Here is a 12984-nt window from a genome sequence, read left to right as displayed (position 1 = left end):
TCAAAAAGGAAAGAAAAGGCTAGCCTTCCAGTTAAACATGGCAGCCTGAACACACAATTCACCTAAAAACCCACAAAGATAAAGAGAACAGGAACATATACAACAGCAAATGAGAGATATCCGAGCATGGAGCTTAGTTTTTCATTTTTCTTCTTTGCTGATTTAAAACTAATCAGAGAGGCTGGGGTGGTTCAGTGGTAGAACACTCACCTAGCATGTGTGAGGCACTAGGTTAAATCCTCAGCACCACATAAAATGTAAAAATAAAGATACTGTGTCCACCTAAAACTTAAGAATAAATATTTCTTTAAAAAAAAATAATAAAAATAAAATAAAAATAATTAGAAAGCTCACCTTATTTAAAAGTAGAACATATTACATGTTACTTAAATTTTTAAAAAAAACTAATTTTCACTGGGAGTTACAAGAGGTCCAATTCTCAATTCACCAAAATAAGCTAATCATATTTCTAGTTATTGTGGAAGAACGAACCAAACCAAAAGAAGGCTATCAACTGGCAATGGGTCTTCAGACATGTGTAGATACTGTGTCACTTTCAAACATGTGTTCATACCTGTGTGTCACAGTCAGGCCGAAGGTTAAGTTCTTCACAGCATTCCCTGGATATCCTTAAAAATATATATTCTTTTGTTTTTTCTTCAATAGTAGCTTCATAAACCTTCTCTTTGGTTCCCTGGGTCTGTGCTAACTTCTCTTTAGGGACTGGTAATAAATAAACAGCATTGACTTTGGTCATCACCAGTCGTCCAGCCAAAGTATCTTCAGAAAGTGTTTCAGTAAGCTTAAAACGCCCAAAAAGTTGTCCGTTCTGAGCATACTTTGCACCTCCAGAAACTCCAGTGAGCATGAAGCTTGCTAGAATCTGCAATTGCACTTTAAGGTTGAACCTAAATTAGAAGTAGAAAACTGGTGTGAATATTTTACATCAAAACCATCAAAAACCAAAAGAGTACAAGAAAAATAAATCAAACGTACTAAAAATTAAAAAATTCCTATCGATTTCACTCTATTTTTTTATGTAAGTTTTAACTTACATACTATCTTTCTGCCTCTAATTCAAGTTGGAGACACCAAAACTTTTTAATTTTTTTAAACATATATGTGTGTGTGTATATTTAGTTGTCAATGGATCTTTATTATGAGGTGCTGAGAATCAAACCCAGTGCCTTACACATGCTAGGAAGCGCTCTACCTCTGCGCCACCACCCCAGCCCCCAAAACTTTTTTAAAGTGAATAAACTTCCATGCAAGTTATATAAAGATGCATACCTGGTTGGTTAAAGAATACCCACATTCAGAAAAGTCTGAGTATTGAAAAATGAAACTAAAGATGATTTTTAAATAAAATGAACTACTATGTATTAACTAATATGAAAGTCAGCTTAAACACACCACTGGGATAATAAAGACATTAAAATCACCTGGGACCGGGACAGTCACTGCATCAAAAAACTACAATGAACTTTAACTGATTGCTTTCCAAGCAAATTAGACCAAAAGATTCTAACCATAAAATTTATCTTTCAATAACATTAATGAAAAACAAGCATAATAAATTTTTATTCATGGTTACAAGAAGGCAAATCTCGGGGATATAGCTCAGTTGGCAGTGTTGCCTTGCATGCACACGGCCCTGGTTCAATCCTCAGCACTGCCCAAAAAAAAAAAAAAAAAGAAAGCAAATCTCATGCAGAAATTATGTCAAAAGAAGTTAAAATCCATCTTACTAGAAAATAGTTGTAGTACCTACTCACACTTCCATGTGTTCATAAGCACACAGAGAATTAAGTATGAAAGCAGCACAAACAACCACAATTAATCTACATAGTTAAGAAATGTGAAGAGAAAGTTTAAAGTTGGTTGGCAATTCTTTGCCATTCTGAAAAAGTACTGACAATGTGATAAGAAGCAAGGGAAATATTTTCTAGTCTTTCTTAGAAGATTTAAAACATTTGAATGAAAAAGAAATCATATTGTTTGAAATCTACATATCCAGTTAAGGAAAAGGCTACTTTGTAATAGTACTGCTAAATTTTTTTTTTTTTCAGATCTTCCTTTGTATATATGACATCAAGAATACCTTATAAGGGCTGGAGTTGTGGCTCAGTGATAGAGCACTTGCCTAGCATGTGTGAGACACTGTGTTCGACTCTCAGCACCACATATAAATAAATGAATAACAGCTTTAAAAAAATGTCAACATCTTTAAAAAATTATGTATATATGAAAAAAAAACCTTATAAATCCCTAAGGGAAAAAAGCTATTTTAAAAAACATAAATTTCTTGGGCTATGGCTGTGGCTCAGCGGTAGAGCGCTTGCCTAGCATGTGTGGGGCCCTGGGTTCGATCCTTAGCACCACATATGAATGAATGAATGAATGAATGAATGAATGAATGAATGAATGAATAAGTCCAACTATGAATAATAAATAAATAAATAAGTTTCTTCACTAGAAATATGTACATTAGCCGGGCTCAGTAGCATACACCTGTAATCCCAGCAGTTTGGGAGTCTGAAGCAGGAGGATCATGAATTCAAAGTCAGCTTCAGCAAATTTTTTATTTTTTTTAAAGAGAGGAAAAGAGAGAGAGAGAGAGAGAATTTTTTTAATAGTTATTTTTCAGTTTTCGGTGGACACAATATCTTTATTTTTTTATTTTTATGTGGTGCTGAGGATCGAACCCAGTACCCTGCGCATGCCAGGCGAGCGCGCTACCGCTTGAGCCACATCCCCAGCCCCTTCAGCAAATTATTGAGGCACTCAGCAACTCAGCAAAACCCTCTCTCTAACTATAAAAAGGGTTGGGGATGTGGCTCAGTGGTTAAGCACCTCAGAGTTCAATCCCGTGTGTGTGTGTGTGTGTGTGTGTGTGTGTGTGTTTAAATCAAATACCATAATTAAAACATTATATTAAAATTATGGCCAGGCGTGGTGGCACATGCGTGTAATCCCAGCAGCTCAGGAGGCTAAGGCAGGAGGATCATGAGTTCAAAGCCAGCCTCAGCAAAAATGAGGTGCTAAGCAACTCAGTGAAACCCTGTCTCTAAAATACAAAATAGGGCTGGGGATGTGGCTCAGTAGTTGAGTGCCCTGAGTTCAATCCCCAGTACACACACACACATACACACACACACACACCAAAATTATGACTATCCATTTATATATTATAAAGCTACAAATTATATTTGCTTAGAGATGTTCTTATAGAATTTAGAAAATATTTAATGAAAATAACAGATCTGAACAGTTATTTATGTTTTTAATGTCATAAAAGTTCACAGGCTCCATTAGTAATCTTATTTATTTATTTATTATTTATTCATTCGTTCGTTTATTTATTTATTTATTTTTGTGGGGCTGGGGATTGAGTCCAGCGCCTTGTGCATGCAAGGCAAGCACTCTACCAACTGAGCTATATCCTAGCCCTCCATTAATAATCTTAAAACACATTTTACAACAGAACATTTAAGGCTTCAAAAAGAGATATATATACACTGAAACTCATATTAAATAACATGGATTTATATGAAGATCAAATAAACTATAGCTGAATATATATGAAATATATGTAATCTCTAAAAATCATGTTAAATTTCCCTCATTCCCAAGCTAGACAGGTTAAGGTGGTAATTTGAAGAAATGCAGATTGTATATTATCTAGTTATGTGTGACTCTTTAAAGACTGGAATTAGTACCTAGTATCCAAATAACAATAAGCCTTAAAATGAAATGAAACACTTCTCCATTTACATATAATCTCTGTTAACCTGCTTTTTTTTTTATAAAATATGCTGTTTTAAAGAACAAAAACCTTTATGTTACACATGCTTTCTTAAATGAGGCTAAAATTTTATTTGCCTTTTACCATCCAAATAACTTAAGAAAGGTCCAGGGTCATTAAGACTTCCCCCACAGGCAAGAGATTACTTCTAGTGCATTCTTGACTCACAAAGGACCTCTTTGTTGCTCTCAGAACATTTTTATCCCCTTCATTTTGTAACCACTGTCCTCTCTTTAAACTTCCTCTTCCCCTGACTTCAGTTAAGACATACTCTCCTAGTTTTCTCACTACCTCTCTACTTACTCCTCCATCTTCCATCCAAGATCAGCCACCTTATCAAAGCTCTACCCACTGTCTTCTTACTTGTGCTCTACATTCTCCTAGGTAAGGTTGACCTCTCCCAGATCTACAGCACGAGGCTCACACACTCTCAAAACCCATAAACGCAAACTGGAATCACCATGTGACCTCTTTAAGGTGTCCCCCAAACCAATCCTCCCATGTATTAAACAACTTAGGGAACGGCATTAACTTGCACCCAGGTGTCCAAGCCAGAAATCAAATCATTCTTTTTTTTTTTTTTTTAAAGAGAGAGAGAGAATTTTTTAATATTTATTTTTTAGTTTTTGGTGGACACAACATCTTTATTTATTTTTTATTTAATTTTTTTTTTATGTGGTACTGAGGAACCCAGCGCCCCGCACAAGCCAGGGGAGCGCGCTAGGGCTTGAGACACATCCTCAGCCCCTCAAGTCATTCTTAACCTTGCCTGACATGAACCTGTGGTAGTTCTGAATGGTCCTCGTTCCTTCTCCTCCAATTCATCTGCATCTCAACATTTTTAACTTGGATTATTATAACAAATTTACAGTATAACTTCTTTTTTCAAATATATTCTTTACACCACAATTAAAGGTCTTTGTACAGGTCTGAGGATAAAGTAAAAAAAATTCTCTCTCTCATCTACCAGGCCCCACCCATATGCCCTCCACTGCAACTATAAATGATCAACTTGCAGGTTCCCCTAAAATTCTATACTCTTATTCTTATATCCTGTTTCTTTTAACTCAATTCTTTTGACTTACTTCTGAACCTAACAAATCTATACCCATATAAATGTGATTTATATTTATATATTTATATAGCATATAAATGCGATTCAGTGTTTTGTTTTGTTTTGTTTTATTTTACAATTCAGTTTAAATTCCATCTGCTCCCAAAAGCAGACTTGAGGCTGCACCCAAAAGCAGATTTGAGGCTGCTCCCAAAAGCAGATATGATTCCCTTCTTGAGTAGACTCAGCTCCTCTCCCTTCTAATATGGGACAGATGCCTCTCCTGTGGGTGCTCTGGATTCCTCCACCAGAATGCTGCTACATTTATGGTCTGTCTCTGTACCAAATTATAACTTGTAGGATACAAGGAAGCATATCCTGCTTGCCTTCTAGTAACTAGCCTAGAACCGAACACTTTGAATACTCAAAAAATTCTGTTCCCTGAATTAACAATACATTTCTGTTAGAATCTAAATTTCTGCCATGCACCATATTCTCATTTCAAACACTTCACAGTATTCCCTAACAAATTCTTGAAATATATTTCTCAATGATCGTAATATATTAAAAAATTTCATTGCCATATCTATTTTAGAATCTACCATCACAAAACACTTGATCACAATTTAGCAGGCATGAGAAATTAATTTTTCAGTTTGGGAGCAACAAAAAAATCCTCTTGTGAATATTTAGTTGTGTGCTGCAGCAAAACTCTTGAGGTAAAGGCAATAAAAAATAAATATCCTAAGAAAAACAGCTTCTGCTGCAGAAAATTTGTCACTTATTCAAGATGAAGATATTACAGACTTTATACTACTAGTTATAGATGCTAATATTTAATTTTTCTAAAAGATGAACAGATTAAACCTAAATTTCAATCAGTAATTTCTCTTGGGAATTAAAATATAATTTTTAAAATTTAGTAATAAATTTTATAAACTTATAAAATATAGCTTATAATTAACAAAGATATTTATTATAAAGAAAAACCATCTTTTCTTTGTTGCATGCCACATTTTGAAATCTACCTTAAAGTTTACATAAAAACTAACCTTTAGATGAAGTAGAATAAACAGCCAACAGAATTTTCAACAAATTTAAAACCATACTTGTAGCTAGTAAAAAACATGATTCTGGCAACCACTATACCTCTTAAGTGATATTTTTAATTGCTTAAAAAAAAAATCAAAGCTATATAGTAAATTTCATCTCATGCAATTTCTGACTAACAAAAGTAAAACTAAGTGGAGGGTTTGGGGATATAACTCAGTTGGTAGAGTGCTTACCTCCCCCATGCACAAGGCCCTGGGTTCAATCTCCAGCATCACAAAAATAAATAGATGGATGGATAAATAAATGGGAAAAAGAGAAGAAAATCTTTAAAAAAAAAGTAAACCTAAGTGGAAAGATAACCCCTGGGTTTACTGAGGCAGAGCAACAGACAGAGGGATAACTAACAGAAGCCACACCATCCTCATGATGAAACATGCATCCCACATGAGGCCATCATGCCAGCTGGGGCACTGAGAAGCAGACACAACGGCCTAGTCGGGCAGGCTGCTGCACAGTTTAACTGACACAACAGCTTCAGCTAAAGTCAATTCTTTTGAAAATATCTCTCTTAAAATCAGATAGATTTGACTTCTAGGTAGGATTACAGAATGAACATCAACAGGAGGCTGAGGACAGGTAAAACAAAAACAAATCTCAAAAGAACTCTGAAGCTTTCTCTAAAATTTAAGTGAAATGCAGTATCCTTACCACCTACACACATCTCTCACTAAAACAATATAATCATAATTTCTAGGCTGCTTTAAAATATCACCTCTTTAAAAAAAAAAAATAGAGACCCATTCTTATCAATAAAAATTTTTTTAAATATGAATTCCCTTGATACTACTTGCATAATTAGTAACATTCCAAAATACCTTAAACTGTCAAAGTTCTTTCACAAATGAGTGATACACTCTGTGGGACCTTAGGAAATATCCTATCAATCATGTGGTTGGTCTGACTACAATGTCACTAAGAAGCATATTTCAGTGCATACAGAATACACTTATTACTGTCAAAACACATCCAAGCATTTCAAGAGATTAATCTATTTAACCATTCCATTGTTTTCTATCTTTAAACTGGATCTCAAACCACAACAGAACAATTCTAATATTATTTTGCTGGTCCAGTTGATTTTAGTCATCAACTGGACCAGCAAAATAATCAAGACACAATGGAGTATGGTCCTAGAACCAAATTCAATAATCCAGTTTGTTTTCATACAACCTTTGATTAAGAATGTATTTTACAAAAAAGACATATAATGTAGACTATATGGGGGGGGGGGGTTCCCAAAGCCTGATATAGTTATAATTTGGCCCTTTGCCACAAAAGTTTGAGCCCTGTACTACATCAGAGTTCAACAGCTGCTTATAGACATCGCCAAATTTATTTTTAAAAATATATCTTGATTATATTATTTGTGCCTAAGGAATTAACAATCAAGCTGGGCACAGTATAATCCTAGCTACTCAGGAAGCTGAGAAAGGAGAAACACAGATTCAGTGCCGGCCTGAGCAACTTAGTGAGGCCCTGTCTCAAAATAAAAAATAAAAAGGGTTAGGGACAGGCAGGGTAGTGCATACCTGTAATCCCAGTGTCTTGGGAGGCTAAGGCAGGAGGATCATGAGTTCAAAGGCAGCCTCAGCAAAAACAACTCAGTGAGACCCCATCTCTAAATAAACTACAAAATAGGGCTGGGGATGTGACTCAGTGGCTGAGTGCCCCTGAGTTCAATTCCTGGTACAAAAAAGAAAAAGAAAAAGGGCTGGGATGTAGCCACAGGTAGAGTGTAACATCCTAGGATCAATCCTCAGCACCACAAAAAATAAAAATATAAAAAGAATTAACAATCAAACGTGAATTGAATTTAAGGCAACATTAAAATGCATATAAACACCATCTTAAAATGATTAGAGAAAACAAAATATAAGCAACATATGAAACTCTGTCGAAGACTTTTGAAAATCTGTACAATCTATTGTTTGTACCTTGTCTACAGGCTCCCCATACCCTCTAAGAACTCTAATTAGTAAAAAGCATTTGCTTGTTTGTATGTATGCCAATTTTTTACTGTACTTCACTAATTTTATAAGCTTGCCAAATTCAAAAGGGTAATTTACTAACCTCCATGTCCAGAGCTACCTTTGAGTGACAATTATCACTGGAAATTTTCCAGAATTCTCTGGCACAAGACTATCTACTTGTCACATGTTAGTCTTGGAGGAGTGAATTCTCATTTCTAGATACTTCTAAACTCTTTCACATTTAGCATATATAGGACATTAAAAGTGATGCAACTGCTTATATTCAATTTACAAATATCCCTATTGGAGTCAATAACTATGATCTAAACTTAAAGATTAAAAAATAAAGCTCAAATGTTCCTATAAAAAGGCTATATACTGCCGGGTGCAGTGATGCCCACTTGTCATCCCAGTGGCTCTGGAGGCTGAGGCAGGAGGATCATGGGTTCAAAGCCAGCCCCAACAAAAACAAGGCGCTAAGCAATTCAGTGAGACCCTGTTTCTAAATAAAATACAAAATAGGGCTGAAGATATGGCTCAGTGGTCCAGAGCCCCTGAGTTCAATCCCCAGTACAAAAAAATATATATATATACTATATTACACTGTCCTACCACAATGTCTATGTTCTATCTTACCACAATCTCTTCTTGTCATACCTAAGGACATTTTTACACCTTAATTAGGAGTGGATTTTACCACAGAACAAAACAAAGAAGACATGAATCAACTATTGCAGTAGATGAGGTGCAGTTTCCTTTACATTTCTATATTCACTTTTTCTTATTGTAAGATTAATATGTGATCTCTGAAGAACATTTCAAAAGTAGAGAAAACTTGAAGCATAAAAGTCACCTTTAATTCTACCAACCAGAATACTGTCTTAACTCTTTCCAGTATTTTTATAAATATATATAGATGTATGTATGTGCATATAACTATGTATACACAAAAAATTAGAATGGCAGCAGGTAAAGGATTATAACTACCATATTTTCTTCCTTAATGTTGTATCATGAATATCTTTTCTACATTAAAAATTTCATAAGAACATAATATTCAATCATATGGCTAAACCCTAATTGATTTAACTTATTTTTCACTACTCTTTGAAACATGTTTATATCTGCTTCAAGATGATTCCCCATAAGTAGAATTACTATAGCAAAAGGGTAAAACTTTTTTAAAAATCCACAAACTGTCAAAAAGGCTTCCAAAATTATCATGGCAACTTAGTTAATGATCGGTGTTCCTTTCATATTGCTGTCATTTTCAGGACCGTCTTGTCATGGCTTTAGAAGCCCTCACAGGGTGCTCTAGTGTGAACTTGCAACCACTGAGCTTCTTGATCAGTATCTGACCTTCAGAGTTTAAAGGGTTTCTTTTTTCCACTCAGACAAATTTCCACTTTGAAAAGATGATTTTTTAACATAATATTCTAGTCTTCAGCTATAAGTTCTAAAGTAATAAAATTATGTACAATCTTGAATAAAATATTAAATAGTACTTAAATTAATTTATAAATTTTTCTGAATTTCTAGTACAATACTCAAAAATAGTCTCAAAGATTGTAAGCTTCTAACATTTATTTCTTCCCATTATTTGTGATTTATCATAATATTCTTTCCTAAGGGAAGGACTCTATGATAATGTAAACAAAATGTAGGCATATAAATAATGTAAATAATGAACAAAATATAAGCCATTTCCCGTTTTTTTTTTTTACTAATGATTTCATTAGAACAGTCTATAAGTAGAATCAATAAAAGCCGTTTAAGAGCTTATAAGTGAAACATGATAGAATAACATTTCATAAAAATAAATTAGACTGACTTTGTACATGTACTTAATCCCGAGCTAGATACTTTTGCAAGTTAGATCATGCTTAACCTATAAAGTAAAAAGTTTTCACTTCTTCTTTTCTTGCATATGTACTTAGTAATTAGTAAGTGTTGTGGTTTAGATATGAGGTGTCCTGCAAAAGTTCCGGTTACTGCAAGAAGATTTAGAGGTAAAATGATTAATTTTTAAGAATGTGACCTTAGTAGTCCACCCTACTCTGAATGGACCAAGAGACTGCATGCAAATGAGATTTTTTTTTAAATTCATACCCCCAGTGAAGCATCTCCTCCAGCCACACCTACCTGCTTATAGTCACTTCCAAACTAGGATGGATTGCTTAGGTAACAGCTCCCCTAATCTGATCATTTCATCTCTGAATAGTACTGCATTACTGGTGCTTTGGGGGGACACCTCATATCCAAATCATAACAGTAAGTGTTTAGAATCTATTAATAATATTAATCATAACACAGTGATAAGACAGCTTGACAAAGAAAACTATGTTGGCTAGGTTATACTCAAAAGGAAAAACACTTATAAAAGATGATTTTTCCTAAAATAATCAAAAAAGCTTTTGATTTAAGTACTTAGTCTTAACCTGTGGCACGTGGGTAGAATATCAAGGATGTTGAAAGTATTCATAAACTGAGTAAAGCTGTTTTATCATCCATTTTTCAGAAGACCTAAATCATTTTATTCTTAATAACTTTAAAAATATGTGGTTTCCTTCTGTTTTTGAACATTTCTCATTGAGTGCTCGCTATGACTACATTCTCTGAAAGCTCTTAAGAATAGGGATTACAGATTTAGTGCAGCACATGGGAAAGAGCTGCCCCCTCGGAGAGGGATGCTCAGTAAGGCCTTGTAGAGATGGACGACATCTTTAACAGGGTTCCTGCCCTGACACACACACATCACAGCTATTGAAGATGGACAGAAAGCAGCTATGCTATCTAGATAGATGCAGCTAATGAAGAACCACTACCTACTTCTTGTCTTCACTTTGGCACCCCTCCATTTTAAAAATTAAAATACCACCCAAAGGGGAGATTAAAAGAAAAAAAAGGAAAGAACATGCTTCTGAAGTAACTTACTTGCTGACTTCTTTATACTGGGCTATCTCCTCAATATAAAGAAGGTCATGCAACCGCGACTGATAGTTGGTCTTGGTCAATGATTTGTCTAAAACCGACTGGGTAAACAGCTGGTCAGCAGACAGAGGAATTTGGTATCTGATAAGAAGGCTCTTCTCCAAATCAGTAGTTTCATTAGGTTCAAAATCTATAATAGTCTTAGAAGAAGAATCCCAACGCTTAGCAGTGGTTACTAGCTGTTGTTTTGCATGCATCAGATATTCAAGATCTAAATGGAAACAAAAAACACATTTATAAAGGAACACAACATTAAAATTCACAAATAATACACATTTGGGTAAGAGAATTTAATAGACTACAGCTAAAATTCTTAAAAATAAAAGAATACAAAAACCCTGAGAGTACTTTCCCTAGTTCAGACATTTCTTTTGTCTATTTTAACAAAATAATATTAATAGGAATCTATGAAAAGAAGATCTTTTAAAAAAAACATAAGATTAGGACATACCACAAACAGTTGTTAACATTTTTAAAATGTCGATTAACACTTAGAACTTTTCAGTCAAGAGAAATCTGATCTGCAGGAAAAAGATGATAAATTCCTCATAAGATAATTTTATTAGGTATAATCACTTTCCTCCTCCTATCAATATCTGCCCTATTATAGAAAGAGAGATGAAAAAGCTGAAAAGTTAAATATTTTTTTATGTGGAAAAGCAGACACTATCTGAAAATCAACTTACTACAAATAAAAATCTTTTAGAAGAGACACATGTATAATACTACTGATTCCTCATCACAATGTGATACAATGCCATTCAAATGCCATTTCTGAAAAATCCAGTTTAGCCTCAGTCAAATTATTGGTAAGTGTAGCACAGAATCAAAATGAATAACTGTTCAATCTTCTGACATCTCTTAAAGAAATGTGGATACAACCAGCACATCATAAGAAACTCAGAGTGTGCCGACCCCATGCTCAGTTTGCAGTGTGCACAGATTTCTATTACTGGGTGAAAAGTAAGTACACCTATAAAAACGAAACTTAACCAAAAGGAAAAAACTATTCCACTGACTAACTAGGCCAAAATCCAGTTTTAGTAAAACAAAATGGGAAAACAAGGTTTCACAGTTCAAATTAAAATTTAAGAAATAAAAAGTTCTGACAAAAGATCTATGAGTCTCCAAAGCACAAAGATAAGTTATCCTAAATGAGCTATTAAATGAGAACATATGCAAAAATTGGCATGTCTTGCTCAATGAGTGAGTGTGCAAATTTTAAATATTACATATACATTAAAAACATGTTAAGTGGGGGCTGGGGAGGTGGCTCTAGCGGTAGCGCGCTCGCCTGGCATGCGTGCTGCCCGGGTTCGATCCTCAGCACCACATACCAACAAAGACTTTGTGTCCGCCAATAACTAAATAAATAAATATTAAAAAAAAAAAAACATGTTAAGTATAGTCCTCCACTAAGAGAAATTTCTAAATTGTAGCAAATAGCAAATCCCTAACCTTTGTTCCCTTAAAAGTCATTTTTACATGACCGCTTCATAATTTCTTAAATGTCAACATAAACATAACAATCATCATCAAGAGGTAAAGATTATCTGCTCATTAAAAATTTGCATTTTAAAATGGCAATGCTGGGGTGATGGCTCAGTGGCAGAGCACTTGCCTAGCATGTGTGAGGTGCTGGGTTCAATCCTCAGCACCACATATAAATAAATAAATAAAGGTCCATCAACAACTAGTAATAATATTTTTAAAAAAATAAAATGGATTGATACTCTGTTCTTTTTTTTTTTTAAAGAGAGAGTGAGAGAGAGAGAGAGAGAGAGAGAGAGAGAGAGAGAGAGATTTTGAGAATTTTTAATATTTATTTTTTAGTTCTCGGCGGACACAACATCTTTGTTGGTATGTGGTGCTGAGGATCGAACCCGGGCCGCACGCATGCCAGGCGAGCGCGCTACCGCTTGAGCCACATCCCCAGCCGGGTACTCTGTTCTTATAGTAGCCTCATAGCAAGTTTCCTAAAGTTAGTCTTCTTCCTAAATCCTATCATCTTCCTAAAACTGAACACTACATTCACTCGTTAGAGCATAACT

The 12984-nt window shown here is 34.6% G+C and overlaps 1 protein-coding gene across 1 annotated transcript in view; it reads right to left on the bottom strand.

Moving 5' to 3' along the window:
* Helz (helicase with zinc finger) overlaps nucleotides 1–12984 on the bottom strand; it is a 169749-nt gene that overhangs the window by 93458 nt on the left and 63307 nt on the right. The window contains exons 13-14 of the mRNA XM_077801421.1: nucleotides 10877–11144; nucleotides 575–908 (exon numbers count right to left, since the gene is read on the bottom strand). Of these exons, the coding sequence (XP_077657547.1) occupies nucleotides 575–908; nucleotides 10877–11144 (602 nt within the window). The remainder of the gene's footprint in view (nucleotides 1–574; nucleotides 909–10876; nucleotides 11145–12984) is intronic.

Source organism: Urocitellus parryii, chromosome 7, assembly GCF_045843805.1.
Source record: "Urocitellus parryii isolate mUroPar1 chromosome 7, mUroPar1.hap1, whole genome shotgun sequence".
Taxonomy (NCBI): domain Eukaryota; kingdom Metazoa; phylum Chordata; class Mammalia; order Rodentia; family Sciuridae; genus Urocitellus; species Urocitellus parryii.
The sequence above is the reverse complement of the archived record's forward strand: the minus strand, read 5'-3'. Positions and strand labels throughout refer to the sequence as shown.